General features: G+C 37.0%; 1 protein-coding gene across 1 annotated transcript; it reads left to right on the top strand.

Moving 5' to 3' along the window:
* Positions 1 to 417: 417 nt before the first annotated feature.
* On the top strand, positions 418 to 19,931 carry hps5 (HPS5 biogenesis of lysosomal organelles complex 2 subunit 2). Its single transcript, XM_077209992.1, has 23 exons — positions 418 to 600; positions 1,756 to 1,871; positions 2,821 to 2,931; positions 4,058 to 4,122; positions 4,211 to 4,403; positions 4,714 to 4,844; positions 5,610 to 5,840; positions 5,942 to 6,013; positions 6,161 to 6,249; positions 6,772 to 6,950; positions 9,304 to 9,462; positions 9,984 to 10,140; positions 11,027 to 11,138; positions 11,554 to 11,700; positions 11,794 to 11,862; positions 12,747 to 13,312; positions 14,010 to 14,130; positions 15,372 to 15,521; positions 15,672 to 15,791; positions 16,241 to 16,354; positions 16,435 to 16,541; positions 17,433 to 17,781; positions 19,132 to 19,931. The coding sequence occupies exons 2-23, from the start codon at positions 1,767 to 1,769 to the stop codon at positions 19,190 to 19,192; spliced, it is 3,408 nt and encodes a 1,135-aa protein (XP_077066107.1). The 5' UTR covers positions 418 to 600; positions 1,756 to 1,766; the 3' UTR covers positions 19,193 to 19,931.
* The last annotated feature ends 75 nt before the right edge of the window (positions 19,932 to 20,006 follow it).

Genomic DNA, 20,006 nt, shown 5'->3' with positions numbered 1-20,006 from the left:
GCTTGCATTTGGTAATGGCTATTTTTATAATACAATTCCTACATCTATATCTGAATATGGTGCTTAAACACATTTATTACAAGGGCGTAAGATGTTTGAGGGTCAAGTCTTGGCTATTTTTGCTTTCTGGTGATGGAACAGGCTTTATTCTCCTGGGCGTCTCAAATATCAATCAATACCAACCAGAGATTTTAATGGACCAATGGACCCCAAACTACAGCTGGAACACCTACGCGTCTGTGAGAGAATAATTTGTTTGTAAAGCAGATATGTTCAAATAATACTTGAATTTTTTTTCATGTATGATAAGAAGATATTAAGTTTTGCTTTGAGTAAGTAAAGTTCCCCAAGGATTTGATAGTAAGTGAGGTCCAAAGGCGCCAGAAATAGTTCCCGGGCGAGTGTAAATCACTGCGCGACACAATGAGTGGATCGCCATGGAGAAGTAGCGCCGGTCAGTTTTCAGTCAGCTGTCAAACAGTGCAGGAATTACAGTGGCGAAAAGAAACACATGATCGTCACTTTACACATTAAATGATTCATTTTTACTACATTTCTGGAGGTTTCGCAGATTTAAATGCGTCTGGAACTCAGGAGGAGGTAAAACACGAGTTTATACATCTTAATTCATGTTTAATACGTTATTGAAATGCTTGAGGTGACATTTAGCAACTCAAATAAGTAGAACTTATTTATAAAATAAATAACGTTTAAAAAGAATGTTTTTTATATTGCCTTTAACGTGTAAATTATATAACCAAAGATTTAAGGAAATAATGACGAGAAGTAGAAACTAAAACGTTGATTGTGAAAGTACCTAAATTTCCAGCTCAGGATCAACTTTGACCCTTAAATAAACCGTTTTTTTTAAAAACAAAAACTCAAACAAAAATAGATTTATTCGATGTTTTATGCTGTTTTGGCGAGTTTTAAACTCGGATCTCGTGATTGACAGTCATGCTAATCGGCTAACGCGGCGGTTTGATTTATAACGTTAACTTCTAACTTTGAGATTCACCTTTAACGTTATAACTTATAACTTTAGTGTTTCATAAAACTCTTGTAAATATGTGTTCAAAACTAAGCGGAAGTGGTAAAATATGTGTATATGTGTGAGAGAGTTAAGCGTTTTGTCTTTTCTGCTGACTTTCAAATGTGTGAAAAACAAATAAAGCGAATAAAAGTTTCCAAAAATAGATTATATATTACGTTTTTGTTGTATATTCGGTTAGTTTAAGCATTGCTTTATATCATTTAGTTTATACAGTTTATGTCTGTATATATTGTCCTTCAATTGAACTATTTTTGTGTGGAAAGGCAAAGGAAAATCACTAAAAAAATAGAGGAGAGATGCGTGGTAGTCATGCTTTTTCAATTGAATTTCCCTGGAATCATATGACTCTGAAGAAGGCTGTGTCTCAACCTAGTAAGCTCTCTGTACTGCTGCCTATTGAGGGCTCGTTTTTGGTCATAATCAGACTCAGAACCCACTTATGATGACCAAAAGTGCTGCTAAAAAGGGCTCTTAAATCACCTGTTTGAATGTTTGTGTACCTGGTAACAATATTTGCATATATTTTTGTGATTGGTTGCTTGTTAAAACATGCCATGCATGCATAATCTGCCCTAAGTTGCTGTTTGGAATACACATATGATGCCTAAAAATGCATCTATGACATCAAAATGCTGTCTAGTTAGACAAATTTCACTAATGATTCCCACTAAAAAGCCAATGTTATGATTGTTTCCTCTCAGGCCGGTGCAGGATGATTCCTGTGGTTCCTGTGGAGTCCTGCACTCATGTCCTGGCAGAGTTTGACTGTCTGGACCCCCTCCTTTCCGCCCTGCGACTGGACTCGGGACGTATCAAAGTAATACGCACTTCCCTACCCAACTATTGTGAAAGAGTAAAGTGTTTATTGGTTGAGCTTTTATGGCAACTGTTATCCAAGTTGACCTGAATTGCGGTTGGTAGTGTATACTTTTGAAGGAGCTTAATTAAACGTCTTTCAATTCTGTTCAATTTATTTGATTTCATGCCATAAGAATAATAAAGGGGAATAATTTAGTAGATTAATCAAACAAAACATGTTCGGGGCAAGTAGTTTCACCCCAAAACCAAAAGAAAAGAAAAAAGAGAAAACAAATGTTTTTCATTAAGAACATTACAATATATATATATAATTTTTTTTTGCATTGTGACATAATAGTATTAGATTATTAGAAATTAAAGAAATTAATAATTTTATTAATCAAAAAGCATTAAATTGATCAAATGTCATCGTGAAGAAATTTTTCAATGTTACAAAAGATTTCAATTTCATATAAATGTCGTTAAAGAATCCTGAAAAAATCACTACTTGTATATAATTGTGATTTAAATGTTGCATGTAATATTTTTGAATATCAATAATGAGGATTATTTTATTGTTTCATTACGCTAATGACAACTGGGTGGCATGGAAATTATCTTCATAGCTATTTTCTGAAAATTCTGTCAGTAATTACTCACCCTCATGTCGTTCCAAACCCGTAAGACTTTCGCTCATCTTCGGGAACACAAATGAAGATATTTTTGATGAAATCTGTATGATTTCTGTCCCTCCATTGACAGCTACGCAACTACCACTTTGACGCTTCAAAAAGTTCATAAAGAGATTGTAAAACAATTCTATATGAATTGAGCGGTTTATTCCAAATTTTCCCTTTAAGCAATCAATAATCTTATATTTAATTATTTCAAAATTCAGGATGAAATATGACCTGTGCATTTTGTGAGATTCACTCTAATATCCTTCTCTCTCTGTCTGTGTCCCGCAGTGCACATGCCTCTCAGTGTCCAGAAAGTGGCTCGCTCTGGGCACGTCTTCCGGAGGACTTCACCTCATTCAGAGAGAAGGCTGGAAGCAGAAACTCATCCTCACACACAAAGTACACACAACCAACCCATTTCACAAGTTCCCCTTTAACACAGTTAGTGACTGAGATGATGCATAGAACTATCAGCAGTGTTGAAATGCTATTGTCCAATGTTATCAATTGTGTGTTTAATCTTTGTGCAGTCTGCAATGGAATATGCATGATGTGTTTGCTTCTTCCTGTGTTTTATTGGCACTGTAAAGTAGTTATTGATCACACAGTCATAGTCGGAGTAGTGATGCACTATTTACTGTCGTCTATTGGTATCATCTTTCACTTACATCATGCTCTGCTTTGACTCATGAAAAGTGTTTTTCAAGGTTGCTAAGTTGCAAGGAAGCAGGAAGTGTTTACAGAGGAGTGAAAATAGGGACGGAATGTAAAAAAAGTCCTGCTGATTTCTGTGATGCATCACATCGTGAAATGTGTTTTTTTTTTCGGCCATAACAATTTTCTGAGTGAAAATGAATCCATTATCATTCAAATTACGATTTGAAAATACGCCCAATGGAAATTTCACAAAACCTCCCATATTTCGCAAATAAGTTTTTACGCTCCCATGAGGTGGTTCTTCAGGCAATTCGAAAAAGGATTTTTTCGCAAAGGTACAAAGAAAACCGTTTTTTCGCATTTACAGGTCACCTGTGTAAGTAAAAGTTGATCATTCTTTAAAGATGATGTGGTGTGTTAGTACAGAAGACGAGACCGAGTTCTTTATTAAACTCATAAAAGACAAAAGTAATACGGGAATACAATACTGGATTCTAAATGATAAAGAAATGCAACAATTTATCAAGACCTTGAAGCAGATATGAGAAACTCCTCATACGTGCCACTTATAAGTAAAAGGGGTTTTCCTTGCCATTGATCCTTGGAAAACACACACGTCTCCTTCGATTAATACTAATAGCCAGTGCAGTGGCTGCTATATACGTAAACCTACCAACATCCATTGCCATGATTTTTGGTATGACTTATCGCGAGAGGACTAATGACGTTTTAGTCGCATAACATCGGTTAATGGAAACGCCGTCATTTTGCAATGTTTTTTTATCGACATTTAGAAAATATCGAAAATTGTTGCGCAAATCTGTAATGGAAACGTGGCTAAGTGTGTATCTTCTTTGTCATTATTTAGGAAGGCTCAATCACGCAGGTCTCATGCTGCCCCCATGATGAGGACTTTATTGCTGTAGCAACAAGGTATTCATCTTCGCCACATCTGCATTTATATGTGCTCCTGGTGTTTGTAGTTGACAACCTGGATGCTTGTGTTGTGTGTGTACCCCAGTCAGGGGCTGGTGGCAGTGTGGGAGCTGCACTTGGAGAGGCGTGGCCGTCCTGAACGCGTGTGTGTGTCCTGGGAGCATCGCGGACAGACGGTAACATCTCTGTGCTGGGACACCGTGGCTCTCCGAGTGTTTGCTGGAGATGTCGGGGGAAAAGTGTCCTGCGTCCGAGCTGGGTCATCCAAACTCGGGAAGGTATAAGAAAACTTTTTCACGTGTTCATTCATACTGATCCCAAACTTTTGAACGGTAGTGTATTTTATTTAAATAAATTTTGAATCCATGCTTGTTCAGTTCATCTTTATTCATTTCCCGAAGGCAATTTGGCTGCAGCATACAAGCATACACATAAGACAAAGTCATATACGCACACACTATACAAAAAAACCAAAATAAATTAATCCTAAAAGAGAATTTACCTGATTTAAATGATTTTTTTAAACCGATTTGTTTTACTAATCGGAGCTTGTGTGTTTGTTTGTGTTTTGGTTTTGCTCCCAAACAGGGCTCTGGGTTTGTGATCTTCCCAGTTCAGACCATCACCACTGTGGATTCACGTGTCGTTCAGCTGGGTTACACAGACGGACACTTGATGGTCTCGTCTCTCAGCCGCTGCTACCTGTGTGACACAGAGAGGTGTGTGTGTTGGCAGGAAACATAGGACAACACGTCCCTTTACCCGCATTAGTTTAAAAAACTATTTGTTCACTTTGAATTCTTGACGCAAATGTCTGAAATGTATGAATTGGGCTTTTTATTTGATTGCTCTTTATCAAATTTATCATATCTAACATTGATATCACATTTTCCCCGTGTCCTCAGACCATAAGTTAGATTAAATGTATATCAAATGTTAAAAAAGAAAAAGAAAAAAGAATCTGAAAACATTTCTTGATTAGTTTTCGGGTCTGCTAAAATAGGTTTTCATACTTGAATGTTCAAGAAACACATTATTTTTCCCAAATTCTCTATTATTGCTGCTCCTCTCTTCTCACCCCCTCCTGAAAAGCACAGTGTGCTTTGATTGGTCGGCTGGTGTGTTGTGATTGGCCCCTTACCATAACCTCCAGTTTAACACACTACTAACTAACTCAACCAGGCCCCTTCCCTTTATTCTGCGTATGAATTATTTAAATGAGGAATATTGTGACGTGTTCATTCCCAGAAGAAACTCAAGACTACAATGGAGGCATTTCAGGGAGTTCAGAAACACTTACACTGATATAGAGAATAAGTCCCGCTGGAGGGACTTTGTGCTTTGTATCTTTGCAGATCTTTTTCATGCTTAAACACCAACATTACACATTAAAGAGAGATGAAAATGTAAAAAAGCACATTAGGACCCTTTTAACATATTATTACACATACTTTTAAGTCTGTTCCTGTCTCTCTTTCTCTTAGGGAGAAGTTCTGGCGTGTGGGTAATAAAGAGCGAGATGGAGAGTTTGGGGCATGTTTTCTCCTGCGGGGTCAAGGGGGTCAGGGAGGTCAGGGGGGGGGTCCTCCTGCCCTGCTGTACTGCGCCCGGCCCGGCTCACGCATATGGGAGTCCAGCTTCAGTGGAGAAGTCCTGAGCACACACCAATTCAAACAGCTGCTGGCCTGCCCACCGCTGCCCCTCGTCTCTTACAAGTGTGTGTTTGTGTGTTTAACACTTACTTGTGACATCATTTTGGCCCTTAGTTCTGTATCTCCAATATTTTTCTCTCATTACATTTTTGTCTTGTGTTCAGGAATGAGCCTCTTTTCAATCCCGCACAGACAAGTCCACAGTCTCTGGCTTTCCCAAGACTCCTTCAGTTTGGGTAACCACTTCTTGTATTAAAATAACACATGACCTCTTTGGTAAAGACTCAGTATTTCATATCTGCTGTGTGTATTATGATTACAAAGATAACATCTCAGGTTTGAAAGGGTTTTGGTGTTAATATTTGACTTTTTGTGTTTCTTAGTGATCAAAATCTGCTCACCTGGACGGATTCTGCCATCTACATCTTCACCCCTCACAGTGGTCAGGTTCTGCTGTGGACAGAGGTCAAAGGTGAGAGGTCATGAGAGTGACACATGCACTAAAGTATATTCACACCAAAATATACTTAATCACATATTTAAAAAAAATACACTGTATGACCTCTTTTATAATATTTTAGCTCATGGGTCTTTATCTGTCTTCCTAAAAATATTTATATACATTTATTATATATAAATGTAACATTTATTATGAAATTAATAGTTATGTGATTATGGTAATAAATAAATATAAATGATATAAAATCACCCAATTGACATAAAACATAAAAATATATTTAAAAATGTATGGGAAAAAGTAATTTATTTTTGTTATTTTTACAATACAATTTTTTATATATGTATATCTTTTATATTTGTTTACTAATATATATTATTTAAAAAATCAAATTTAAATATAAATATAATTTTTTAATATATATACACTGTAAAAATTTATATATATATAATTTTTTTACATATTTAAAAAATATATATTATATGACCATTTTGATAATTTTACGGCACTTCGATCCATATCTGTCTTCCTCTATAGATGTGGTGGAGATTTCAGTTTTCCGTAACGAGGTATTTTGTCTCCATGGTGATGGACGTTTGTCTCACCTGTTGCTGGTGTCACCTGAGCGCTGTGTGGAGCGGCTGATGAAGAGGGAGAACTGGACGCTCGCCGCCACCGTCTGCTGCATGTTTCAGCACACCGTTGTTACATCCAGGGTACGCACAAACAAGAACACATTTAGCATGCATTTTACTGTTCTACACACTAGTTTAAGAAAGAGGTAGTATATACTGTTGAGTATATACCGCTAGTTCTCTATTCCAAAAATAGTCTCTTCCTGCTTCTCAGTGTCCATACTATCTATCCTAAACAGTAAAAAGTGGTTAAAAACTACAAAACATGGTGGATATGTGGGACAGACGGTGAGAGGTTCAGATAAAGGCTTGAGTGACTAATCAAAGTTTAAAGGGTTAGTTCACCCAAAAATGAAAATGATGTCATTAATGACTCACCCTCATGTCGCTCCAAGCCCGTAAGACCTCCGTTCATCTTCAGAACACAGTTTAAGATATTTTAGATTTAGTCCGAGAGTTTTCTGTCCCTCCATTGAAAATGTATGAACGGTATACTGTCCTTGTCCAGAAAGGCAATAAAGACATCATCAAAGTAGTCCATGTGACATCAGTGGGTTAGTTAGAATGTTTTGAAGCATCGGAAATACATTTTGGTCCAAAAATAACGAAAACTAGGACTTTATTCAGCATTGTATTCTCTTCCGGTTCTGTTGGGGATCTGCATTTCTCTCTGATACAGTAGGAAATGAAAATAAATGTGGAGGATTTTAACTGTGACAAGATGATTGACAGGCCAGTTTACTGTGACAGGACGCGACAGAGAGCAACCGTTAAAGACGCAATTGTATGACGTGATAGAATGTCCCAAACAATGTTCCCTCTAATTTTTTTTCTTGCTGAGCAAAACCTTTTTCTATTGGGCGGACATTTTTCGCCACCTGAGCAAAAATATTCTTTATACCTGACCTGTACAGCACACGTAGAAACACAATGGTTTCAACATTCAGTTGTAACTTTTAACTTGAATGTGCCATTTCTATTTTATTTGACCCTTGATGTAACTTATTGGTATTAAATCATATTTTTGAAAAACAAGCAGTTAATTAAGAAGTCACTAAATGAAGCACATTTTAGGTTACCTGATTTTTTTTTTTACAGTGCTGTTATCTGTACAGTCTTTACCAAGAAATCCTATGAAAAATAATTTACAAAATCTTCTGCAGGACAGTTCAGTTCTTTACAATAATAGAATATAGTATGAAAGAAAAGTAAGCTGTTACACTGAGATGGTTTGGGAAAAACATAAAGTGTTTTTGAACAGTCAATTAATTGTGTACAGGAAGCATTAAACCATCAAAGTTAAATGATTGTTTATTGCTTATGAATTTCCAATATTTTCTTTAGCAGGGGGTTTCAAACTTTTTAATGGCAATGAGCCCTAAACCATACCCTTGTGAGATTCTTTATTTAGGCCTATAATATAATAAAATATAGGCCTAATGTAATATAATATAAAAAAAACGAATTGAAGTATTTGAAGTGATATAATACATCAGTTTAAATGCTTCAATTTGTTTACATATTATATTATTATAATATGAAAACAAACTGAAGCATTTAAATAGATCTAATAGCTAAATATTTTCAAGAAAAGTGAATATGTGAACTCTTTTATAGTAATCTAACCATGCCTGAAACTCCCCCACACACAAAAACATAGATTTAAACTAATGATGTATTTTGAATTTGCACGCGGGTGGGTGTGTAATTGTTACCGTTCTGTGTCCATCAACCGTTATGTCCACCACTTTAATCAAACCACTCCTCTTTAAAACATTATGATGTGATTTTATTTCACACTTTGCGTTTCTCGTTGCCTCTCGTATTGAGCTATTTGGTCCGCACACAAGACTCACTATCAATCACACGTGCTCACATCATTCTCTTTCTATGAAACCTGTAAACTGCATTCACCAGTTTTCACTCTATAGCGGTTGATCAGAGCACTGAAATTATTTCTTACTTAAACTACAATCAAATGGATTTCCCCACACATTTCGCGTCAGTCCTCTGCGTGGCATTTTATTCTTTTCTGCGCGGCCGCGGCTTCAGAAGTGCGCGACCGCACGCAGCTTAGAGGGAACATTGGTCCCAAAGCTTGTCTACACTTTTGCTACACACTCAAATGTATCTACTTTTTCTTCACGAAAAGAGTACATACTTTTAGGGCGTAGTATTAGTTGGCGAATTGAGATACATTTATTCATTTTAGCTGACGCTTTTATCCAAAGCGACTTACAATTGCTATTTTTCAGAGGTCGCACGCCTCTGGAGCAATTAGGGGTTAAGTGTCTTGGTCAGGGACACATTGGTGTCTCACAGTGGTTCCGAACCCGGGTCTCTCACACCAAAGGCATGTTGCTTATCCACTGCGCCATCACCACCCCATGCATTTTGCATGCCAATTTATTACATCTCTTTTGTATTTCTTCAGGCCAGGAAGTCCCTCCCCACTGATCGACTTGAGCATCTCAAGGCTCAGCTAAACTCCGCCTCCCAGCAGCAGCTGATTGGTCAGCTGGAGGAAGTGATCGGCAAACTGGAGCCATTGGACTCGGCCTGCAGCAGCCGCAGAAGCAGCATTTCCTCGCACGTGAGTGCAAAACACACAGACATATGTGACCCTGGACCACAAAACCAGTCACAAGTCGCACCGGTATATTTGTGGCAATAGCCAACAATACATTGTATGGGTCAAAATTATCGATTTTTATCTTTTATGGATTTTAAGATCATGTTCCATGAAGATATTTAGTAAATTTCCTACTGTAAATATATTTGAAAAATATATATATATTTTTGTGAGTGAATGCAGCAAATCGCAAACATAAATTGGACAACTTTAAAGGCGATTTTCTCAATGTTTTGATTTTTTTGCACCCTCAGATTCCAGATTTTCAAATAGTTGTATCTCAACCAAATATTGTCCTATCCTAACAAACCATGCATCAATGGAAAGCTTATTTATTCAGCTTTCATAGATGTATAAATCTCAATTTCATAAAATTGACCCATGTGACTGATTTTGTAGTCCATGGTCACATATGTTACGAATTAAAGTACACTTACGAAGAGTACACATTTTTAAAATGCTAAATAACTCTTCATGCGCAGGAGAGCTTTAACGTTCTGGACTGCGGTATCTACCGCGTCATCAGCCGAAGAGGCAGCCAATCAGATGATGACACCAACTCCCTCGCCAACCAATCGATGCTTGAGGAGGAGCGGCTGAAGGAGTTCAATTTCACTGAGGAAGAGCAGGTGGACAATGGTGAGACAGAGAGAGATCGATTTCAAACCTAAAAGGGAAGTAGTAAGAGTTTGGCTCTTTCAGTGGGAATTCCTTGTCTGAAAACAAGAAGTAATCCACTCAAATTTCAGTAATGACCAGATAGGGACTTTCTTCAACACATAACTATTCAGCTTGTAAAACTACACAGAAACTGTAACACTGTCTTAAAGCAACCCATTTTTAGTAGTTTGACATATTTCAGAGTGAACAAGGATATTCAACAAGAAATAAAAATGTAAAGTGGGACTTAATTTTATTTAATGTGACATCAGTCAAAAAGGAAAGCCATTTTAGAGGCAGAGCATACTCTTATTTTGCATTTGGAATAACATACATGGATCAATCATGGAGAATAATAACACCAAGAACATGTATTAAGATATAAGTAAATACATTTTTGCATCTTCACTGAAAGCAAAAATAACTACATTATGCAACAAACTCAGCCAATCAGAATTGATCTTTAATAACAATTTTGATGTTCAATAAAGGGAACCAATGTGATTTAACTGCGTGCAGAGCCATCGACCAAAATAATAACCAAGCAACTGACAAATATTGCAGTTTACACTTATGACAAAAAATATATAATTTTTCAATATTGTGAATTTTTAAATGGTTTTATAGTAGTAATTGTATGTCAGTGTGTTGTATGTCAAATATTTTGCAATAAAATACACTAAAAACATCAGTGAGCAGCAGTTTAATCATTTATCCGGTGTTTTGATCACTCGTCATGTATGAATCAGTTATTATTTGCTTTATTCCGTGCTTTCACCTAATTGTTTCCACATCTTCTGACTTAATTCTCATTCTCTTCATTCATCTCTCTATCATTTCAACTCCTCCTTTCGCTCTCCTGAAGACTCTCAGTCTGTGCGTGGAGAGGGGGACAGGTCAGACCTCGGCTTGCAGTTTCTGCCTCTGTCTTTCCGCTCAAAACCCCCACGAGTCGCCCTGCAGGCTGTTCGAGACAGGTACACACACACACACACACACACACACACACACACACACACACACACGCATCTGACCACATAAATTCCCCCTTTTTTCATTGTGATTTCATTTCCTCTTAAGTTTCACACCAGACAGTCTGATTGGCTGGGTCATAAGGAAGCTCTAATGCTCATTAAAATGCAGCTGCTGATACCCAGGTTATTTTTAAAACTGTGACTTCCTGTTTTGTCGTTTTCACATATGTCTTTGACACATTGTCTCATTTTACGCTGATGCGCATGATTGGTGAGGTTACCAATTATTTCTCCTTCTCTTTGTTTTTTATGTATGCAGACGTTGTTTATTGAAAACCAGCTGCTTATGATTTGGACTGTCATTGGTGATCTTGGTTATGATTGTAGCGATTTATAATTGTAAATGTGTGTATGTCAGTGTTTCTAGCTTTGTGAAAAAGACAACGGAGAAGATCAACACGCTTCAGATGAACTCAGATCTATGGCCTCGACCTGACCTCAGGGAAGGCGTTCAAGGAGAGGTCACGGCCACATCGACTCCTCTTCCAGAGGAAAGCGAGCATGAGTGAGTCTGTTAATGTTGTCTGACTGCTGCTATTGATGGTTTTATATAGTTACATTGTTTGTATTGTGGTTTTTGATTGTCTCTCTCTATAAGAATGAACGCTGAGCAGTCCAGCTCGGAGTCTGAGCTGCAGGAGTTGAGAGCCGCCACAAAGAAAGCCACGTGAGTTGCTTCCTACTGCTGCAGACAGTTAAACTATAAGCTAATGAATGTTTACATATTAATGAGAATTATTAATGGAATTATGTAAAATCAGCAATGATGGATTATATTGTTAAAAAAGATTTCCTTTTTCAAATCTTTTTTTTGAAATTCTATTCATCAAAGAATCTTGAAAAAATGCGTCACGGTTTCCAGACAAATATGAAGCAGCATAACACTATAATAATAATGTTTCTTGAGCATCAAATCATCATATTAGAATGGTTTCTGAAGGATCGCTGATCATGTCAGCTTTGCATCACAGGAATAAATTACATTTTAACATATATTCACATAGAAAACAGTTGTTTTCAATTGTAACATTTTCAAAATATAATAATATTTCACAATGTTATTATAAAAATATAAACAGTTTTTACTGTATTTTTGCATGAGTCTTCTTTCATATACATAAAAAAAATTACTTACCCAAAACTTTGCAGTCAATAATTAATGTTCTTTTGTAAGTTCTTTCTCAAGATTTTTGTTTAGAATATATAATGCATAATGGAAATTGTATTTTTATATGCACAATTTTTTCACGTTTTCACAGTGCTTTTTAGCCTTTTGCTGTTCATTTTTAATAGACCTGTGTTGTGACGAAGGATTTTTATTCAGATTAATATATATACTGTATATATGTAGTCTCTCAATTAATGTGAAACCATAAATTGCATCTATAATAATTAAAATAAACATTTTGCAAGTTCTTTCAAATATTTTTAGATAAATTGTAGCATGTCATACTCTAGATTACTCCAGAAACTACTAGACAATCACTGTAGTTGCTGATCCTTTTACTGGACTCTGAACTGCTATTAGAGTTGATATGTGTTCTGTTGTAGCTCTCAGATCCAGAACCCCATGGTTTTACTGGACCCCGTCTGTCTCAGCGATGTGCTCCAAGACTGGGCCCCGGTTCTGGAGAGGGTTCTGGGTCCGGAGGATCACAGCGTACCTGGAGAAATAACTAATCTAGAGGAGAAAAACCTGGAGGAAGAGCTTGTCTCATCAATGTCCTGTTGCGTCGTGGTTCAGCCAGAGATCTTAACAGCGCCGTCTACTAACCTGGATGAATCCGCAACCCTCACTGAAGAAGAGGACCTTGGAGAGACCATCCCTTGTTCCACCGCCCCAGTCAGAGCATCATTCCCTCCTCTTGCTAACCATGTTGAATTAATCCAGCTGTTTTCCCCCAAACCTCTGCCCCCTGACCTCCAGGCGGACCTCTCACAGCTGGCCTGTCTTTATCTGGAGATGGGCTGCCCCGGTAGAGGAGGGGTCGAAAGTGTGTGTGTGTTCCTGAGGAGGTTCTTCTTCCTGTTGGACCAGGAGAGAGTGAGGAAGATGTGTATGCTGAGATACAGAGATCACCGAGAGGTGCTGAAGGCGTACATCGCTGGCATGCTGGGTACGTTTTCACAAAAATGAATAATAACTGTTATAATAAACCTGCTTTTTATTGCAATTCTGCTAAGGCAAGTGAAAGACACATCCTATTTGGCTTTTTATAACATGTTTTTTTTCAGACTAGTGGAAATAATACATCTAAAATGCACCTTTAAGTTTTTTATTTATTGCATCTATTTGCACCTGTAGATTTCAATCACAATACCTATTTTAAAAGGCAATGAGTTTATTCTCAGAAATCTCCACTTTAGCAGCTTTACATACACCAAACTTTACAGTTTAATTCCTATCTATATTCTAAAGGTTTTAACGAAAGGGTTTATTCATATATAATTCGCCTGATGTTATACAACGTTTTATTCCTAAAAACATGGTGAAATTGTTTTGTTTCTGGCAGTTTACAGTATTTTATGATTTATGAGTGATAAAAAGAGAAATCCAAAATATTTCAATATAATATGTTAACAAAATTAAAAAGGTGTCTTTATCCAGTGTTAAGATTTATGGTCTGGAAATATGGATTTCCATATTTAAACATAATTTCAGAAAACTTGTAATAAAAAAAATGTTTGTGATTCATAATCAACTTGAACTTGAAAGTATTGTGATATCATTATTTTACTCTATATTTTCACCCTTTTCATCTGAGGTGTCATGCCTTAATATTAATACTATTAACAATCTGTGGCGGGTGGTAGAGTTCACTCAGGCCAGCAAGGTGGTGGAAGTGATTCAGAAGGGCGATCTGCTGAAGTCTCTGCGCAGTCTGAGAGAACTTCAGCCCTGGAACACACCTCTGCTCCTCTCACACCTGTACAGGTGAGTTTACATCACTTACAGCAAAACATACACTTAATATCTATATATTATCAATATTGTCAACTGCAGAGGTGTGAATACATCATTTTGTACTCACTTATTATTGATTTATTTTATGTATTTTGTATGGATGGGTTTCCGATGCTATCACTATTCCGTTTCGATACTATCACAATACTTGGGGGCTGATTCGATATGTATTGTGATTTTTATTTTTTATTTTATTTTATTTTTTTAGGAATTGTAATTCTACAAGTATTGCGATTCAATATTGCAATTTTTTTAACACTAGACCATTGGGAAAAGCTAAATCATACACTTATACAGACTGTACATGATGTATAAGATGAGTCATATTTACAAAAACAAATCATCACATCTTTCTGACTTTTATTTCAGAATCATCATACAATACTCCATTCTCTTGAATGATTCAATAAAAAATAAATTTTTTAACAGTCACTTGTCGCCACACAATGTAATCGATAAATGCGTTATTTTAAGCACTAAGTTTCTATCAAAAGCTGATTTTGATTGCTATCGTAGACACAAGTGTTCATATTTGAACTTTAAACTTTTATCCAAGTACTTCTATGATAATTTTAACTATTGCATCACAGAAATAATGATACCATGAGGTTGAAAAGACTGTTTGTGAAGCTGTTTTGACAACTCTCTCCGGGTCAGCGGCAGCACCAACATAGCTTTGAATGTTGCGATATGATTTGGTCAAAGTTTAATAGACAGACGAATTGAAAGATCAAGTGGGTGTTTGAATCGTGATCAGTCTTTTAAAGATGAATCATCCAGCTCTATTGTCTTATCTCTCTCTCAGCATATGAGTAGCGCGAGGGCTTTTCAGTGCTTTCAGTCTCACGTCTCTTTCACGCGTCCACTTGGGATATTACGTCACTCAACACTCAAAGATAACGACACATTTCATCCTCTGTTGGAACGAAAGTGGCTAACTTCTGTCAACCTCATCTCCAAGCAAGGATAAAAATAAAGCAATTGAATTTGAATTAATATCTTTATATTTTAATTTTTTTTAAATCGCGATAGCTCAGTGAATCGATTTTTTTCTCTCCCAGCCCTAGCATTTTGTGTAGTTTTGAGTATTTGAATGTATGTGTTAAGTGTTATATGGGAAGCACCATGACAGTTTAAATGAATTGCCCCATTGGGATTAATAAATCTCTAAACTATTTATATTGAATACAATGTTTGCTTTCTTTCTGTAGACTCTATGAGAAGCACGGGGAGGTGGCTGTTCGTGCCTACCCGCAGTTCTATCCCACAATCCTCCCCTCTGACATCATGGCTATGGCTTTACCCAGCCACTTTCTGCCTTATCTGGACAATCTGGTCCAATCACGAGCCGAGCAGCAGCGGTATGGCTGTGTTACATTATACAATGTTTTACAATGTGTGTTAGTCATGATTGTTAAGGTTGTGTATTTGTCATTTTACACTGTGATATTGTATTCTTGGTTTTGAACATATAAAATAATCTATTTATACATTTTTTTGTCATCTCCCAGGTTGTCTTTCTTGGGTTCTCTTCTCCAGCCAGAAACTCTGCGACAGGATTGGCTGGAACTAGCGTTATCCCATGATGCCCCACTAAGGGATGACACACTCACTCCTGACGGACAGCCCAGGTACAAAACGATCTTTGTCTGTAAAACAAATGTTGTCCCAAAAAAATTATGCACTGAAAGTTTGTGTGTGTGTGTGTGTGTGTGTGTGTGTATATATATATATATATATATATATATATAGATAGATAGATAGATAGATAGATAGATAGATAGATAGATAGATAGATAGATAGATATTCTATGGCCTGGTTTCACAGACAGGGCTTAGACTTCTTAGTAGCTTTTATAAACGTGTCTTAGAAAAAAACATTACTAGTGTATATCTTGAGACAAAACAATGTCTCAAGATAACAAGACAAAAACAAAACACTGACATTTGAAGTTGCTTTCAGTTAAAACAGCTCAAACATGCATTTTAGACTGGGACTAGACTTAAGCTTTGTCTGTGAAACGGGGGGTAAAAATACTACATTCCTATTTCGCTGATTATATTGTCTCCTGTGCTGTAGGTGGCGCTCTCATTTCTTCAGCTGGGGTTATGGGCGTCTGCTGTCTCTGCTGATCCGCTTGCCTGCTGATCTGACCTCCAAACAGAAGATGCTGGAGATGTGTAGAACTCGAGGGTGAGTGTAGAATTAGAATGGATAGAATTTAATCAGAATGGGTAGTTGTATAAACTGTGACTGTGTTATTTGTCTCTCAGGTATTGGATGGGTTACCTGTACCTGTGCAGAGAGTTGCAGCGGCGAGCAGAGGCTTTCAGCGCCATCTGCAGACTGGATGACATGACGCTTCTAGAGGAGGATGATGGTAAAACAATCACAGATACGCAAAACTGTGTTTTAGATGAACAGACGAAGAGAGACTGTCAATATAAAGTCTAATTTGCTAACCAAGAACTGTCTGTCTGACATTTAGGCCCTGTCCACACTAACACGGGTATTTTCAAAACCACAGCTTTCATTCTACGCAGTCTGGCCGTTGGTCCAAAGACACGCAAACGCAGTATCCGGTCACTGAAACCAAACTTTTTTGAAAACTCCTGCCAGGGTGAAGATACTCCGGTTAGAAAGTCCGGTTGCAGTGTTGTCGTGTAGACGGTAAAACCGTAGATTTTGGCTTGTGACGTCAGAACCGGAACAATAATAACCTTTTTTTTCCAGGTTTCTGATTGACCAACATGGCTTTACGGTTAGGGTTATATCGCCACCTGTTGGTTTGTAATGCTCTTGACAGAGCTTAATAGCATGTTTTTGCGTTTTCATGTGGACGCGATTTATTTTTTACAAGTGAAAAAAAAGGAGTAACAACCATGTTTATAAAAATACCTGTGTACGTGTGGACTAGGTCTTAAATAACCCATGAATAAGTTCTGCAGCATTTATTCCATATCTAAGGGGTCGTTTTACACGACAACGGCGTTTTGGGTGCCTGAAAACACAAGTTCTCTGTGTAAACAACAAAAGCGTAAATCTCTGAAGCCGATGACGTCATGCACATGCGTATTACGTGTTCAGTTTATAGTGTTTCATCGCCATCTAACGGCCTGGTAGCAGAATACACTGTTTTTAGTCGTTTTCGTGGATCCGTGTGAATGGGGATCGTTTTGACAATGGTGTCGTCTGTAAAAAACTTCACAGTTTTAAGCATATCGTTGTCGTGAAAACTCACCCTAAAATATCGCTTTTTCTCTTTCTGTAGGTATTGTTCCTCAGTCTCTTGATGAGTGGGTTTTGCTACTCAAGCTCTCACAGCAAATCAGTTCAGTCGACGAAGTGCCGCCCACTTCATCTCCACCCAGCAGCACCAATGGATCCTGTTCAGACGACACTAACAGTAATGGCACGAGTGACGGTTCCTCTGACCTATCAAACAGTTCAACTGACTGGAGCATTCGGGTCAGCCCAGAGAACATCATCCTGCGTTTGGTCAAAGTCTTCGGGCCGGACCAGGCCCTGACGGCCCTCCAGGAACGCGGGATACAGGTGGATCTCAGTTCACGCTCCACGCTGGTCTGTGATCTGCTGCGTATGGCTGAGAAGCGGCAAAGGTGAGAGCATGAAAAACAGTAAAGTGCAGTATATACAGTAGTCAACATTTGAAGTGGATCAAAAACCTTTCATCAAAGTCATGCATGAATTTTGAACAAAACCCGTTCTTGTCTTAGGACAACTTTTTTGATCCACTTCAAATGTTGATCACTGTAGTTTTGAGTAAGCAGTTCGCTAGTATTCCATGCAGAACACACTGATTATAAAAAATAGTAGTTTGTGTGCAGTATATACTGCAAAGTATGCTATTCTTCCATTCTGAACATATTTGTTGAATTCATAATAACATACTAGCATTGTACTCTTACTATTTCTGCCAGATAAAGATATGTAAAAAAAAATAGTAAGAGTAGTATGGTTGTATGCTATTTCTAATTTAAACATTGGTTTGGAAAATAGTAGGCAGTCTACAGTTATACTCTGCATTATGCCAATAATCCATTCCCATGTAATTGGTTTTGGAAAATAATAAGCAGCGTAGTATGATAATATACCCTTCCGTTTTTGAGAAATAGTAGGCAATGTATATAGCAAGCAGAATGGTAGTATTTCATTATATGTCATTAAAAAAAAAGGCAGTCTTACAGTATATACTGCGCGCATTGTGCTAAAAATCTATTCCAAATATATAGTCTAAATTTTTAATTGCAAACTACTCTTACTATTTCTTCCAAATAAGGATTTAGCAGAAATAGTAAGAGTGGTATAGTAGTATGCTATTTTTGGAAAATTGTAGGCTGTGTACTGTATATAGTCAGCAGTACACTACTATTCCATTAAAAAAAATTGTAGATTGTGTACAGTATATATTGCACAATATGCTAATATTCCATTCTGAACATATTGGTTGTATTCGGAATAGCTTACTAGCATAGTACTATTTCTGGCATATAAGGATATAGGAGAAATAGTAAGAGTAGTGTGAAATAGCATGCTATTTCAAATTTAGACATTGTTTACGTGCACATGTGTACATTATATAGCAGAACGTTAGTATTCCATTCCAAACATATTGTTTTAGGAAAATAATAGACAGTTTAAAGCGTATATATTGCATAGTATGCTTATATTCCATTTCAAACAAATTGTTTTTTTGGAAAATAGTAGGCAGCGTACAGTATATAGCAAGCAGCACACTTATATGCCATTCCTAGCATACTGTTTTTGAAAAATAGTAGGCAGCATACAGTATATACTGCAGTGTGCTGTACGCTAGTTTTCCTTTAGGAATGCCATTTGAAAACAGTAGGTATAGTATAGTATATACTGTGAAGTGTGCTTGTATTACATCCTGAACATGGGTAATGTTTAACAGTTTTTGTTCTCATGCATTCTCTCTGTCCTTTTAGAGCACTGATTCAGACCATGTTGGAGCGCTGTGACCGGTTTCTGTGGTCTCAGCACGCTTAAGACCCCCGTGTCCACCTGATCTCTGCGTATGCCTCCAGAAGCCCGTGCTGCTCTCAGTATGGACACACTGTGCTCTCTGTGGTCATTAAACAACTGCTCTGGGATCAGCTCTGTATGGCTGTTTCTAGATCAGATCATCTCAGGTCACTGGACCTTTTCTGTCACAATCTAACACAGATTGCTTTTTCGCACCAGCACTTATATGACTGTATTGTGCTGTAAATGGTGGCAGTGCTGCGTTGCTGTCACATGACTCTAAACTGTTCTTCGGTATTTCATCTCCAGTTTTCAATTTAGCTATTTAATAAGGTGTTGACACAGTATTAACAATGGGCCTTTTTAATGAAATATCATTAAAAAATCCATTTGTACATAAATTATCCTATTGAATTAATACATTAATTTATGTAAAGATGCTTTAGATTCTATATCCGATCTACATAAGTGTTTTCCATAATTATATGAGGAATATATACAATATTCCTTAAATAGATATGGAAAAAAAATAAATGCATGTTTATCTATTTAACTGTCTTAATGTGATTTTCATCTGCAAGTATTTGAGAACAAACATGGGCCTTATCAAACAAAGAAAAACTAACAGACTTGTGTTCTTTTAACAGAGATGATTATGAATACATGTGAATGTATGAACTAAAGCTTTTTGTAACTAATGCCATCTGGTTTATCAGGCTGCTTTTAATGAAAGCACAATAAATATGAGTATCATGTTAATTTATAATCGTGTAGAAAGTGTCTCTTTAAATGCACAAGTCAGTATCTCTTTCACTCTTCATGCATCGAATATAATTTA

This window comes from Siphateles boraxobius, unplaced genomic scaffold, assembly GCF_051911475.1.
Source record: "Siphateles boraxobius isolate OS27281-9 unplaced genomic scaffold, OSU_SipBor_1 65, whole genome shotgun sequence".
NCBI lineage: Eukaryota > Metazoa > Chordata > Actinopteri > Cypriniformes > Leuciscidae > Siphateles > Siphateles boraxobius.
Note: the sequence above shows the minus strand (reverse complement) of the source record. Positions and strands in the feature narration are given on the sequence as shown.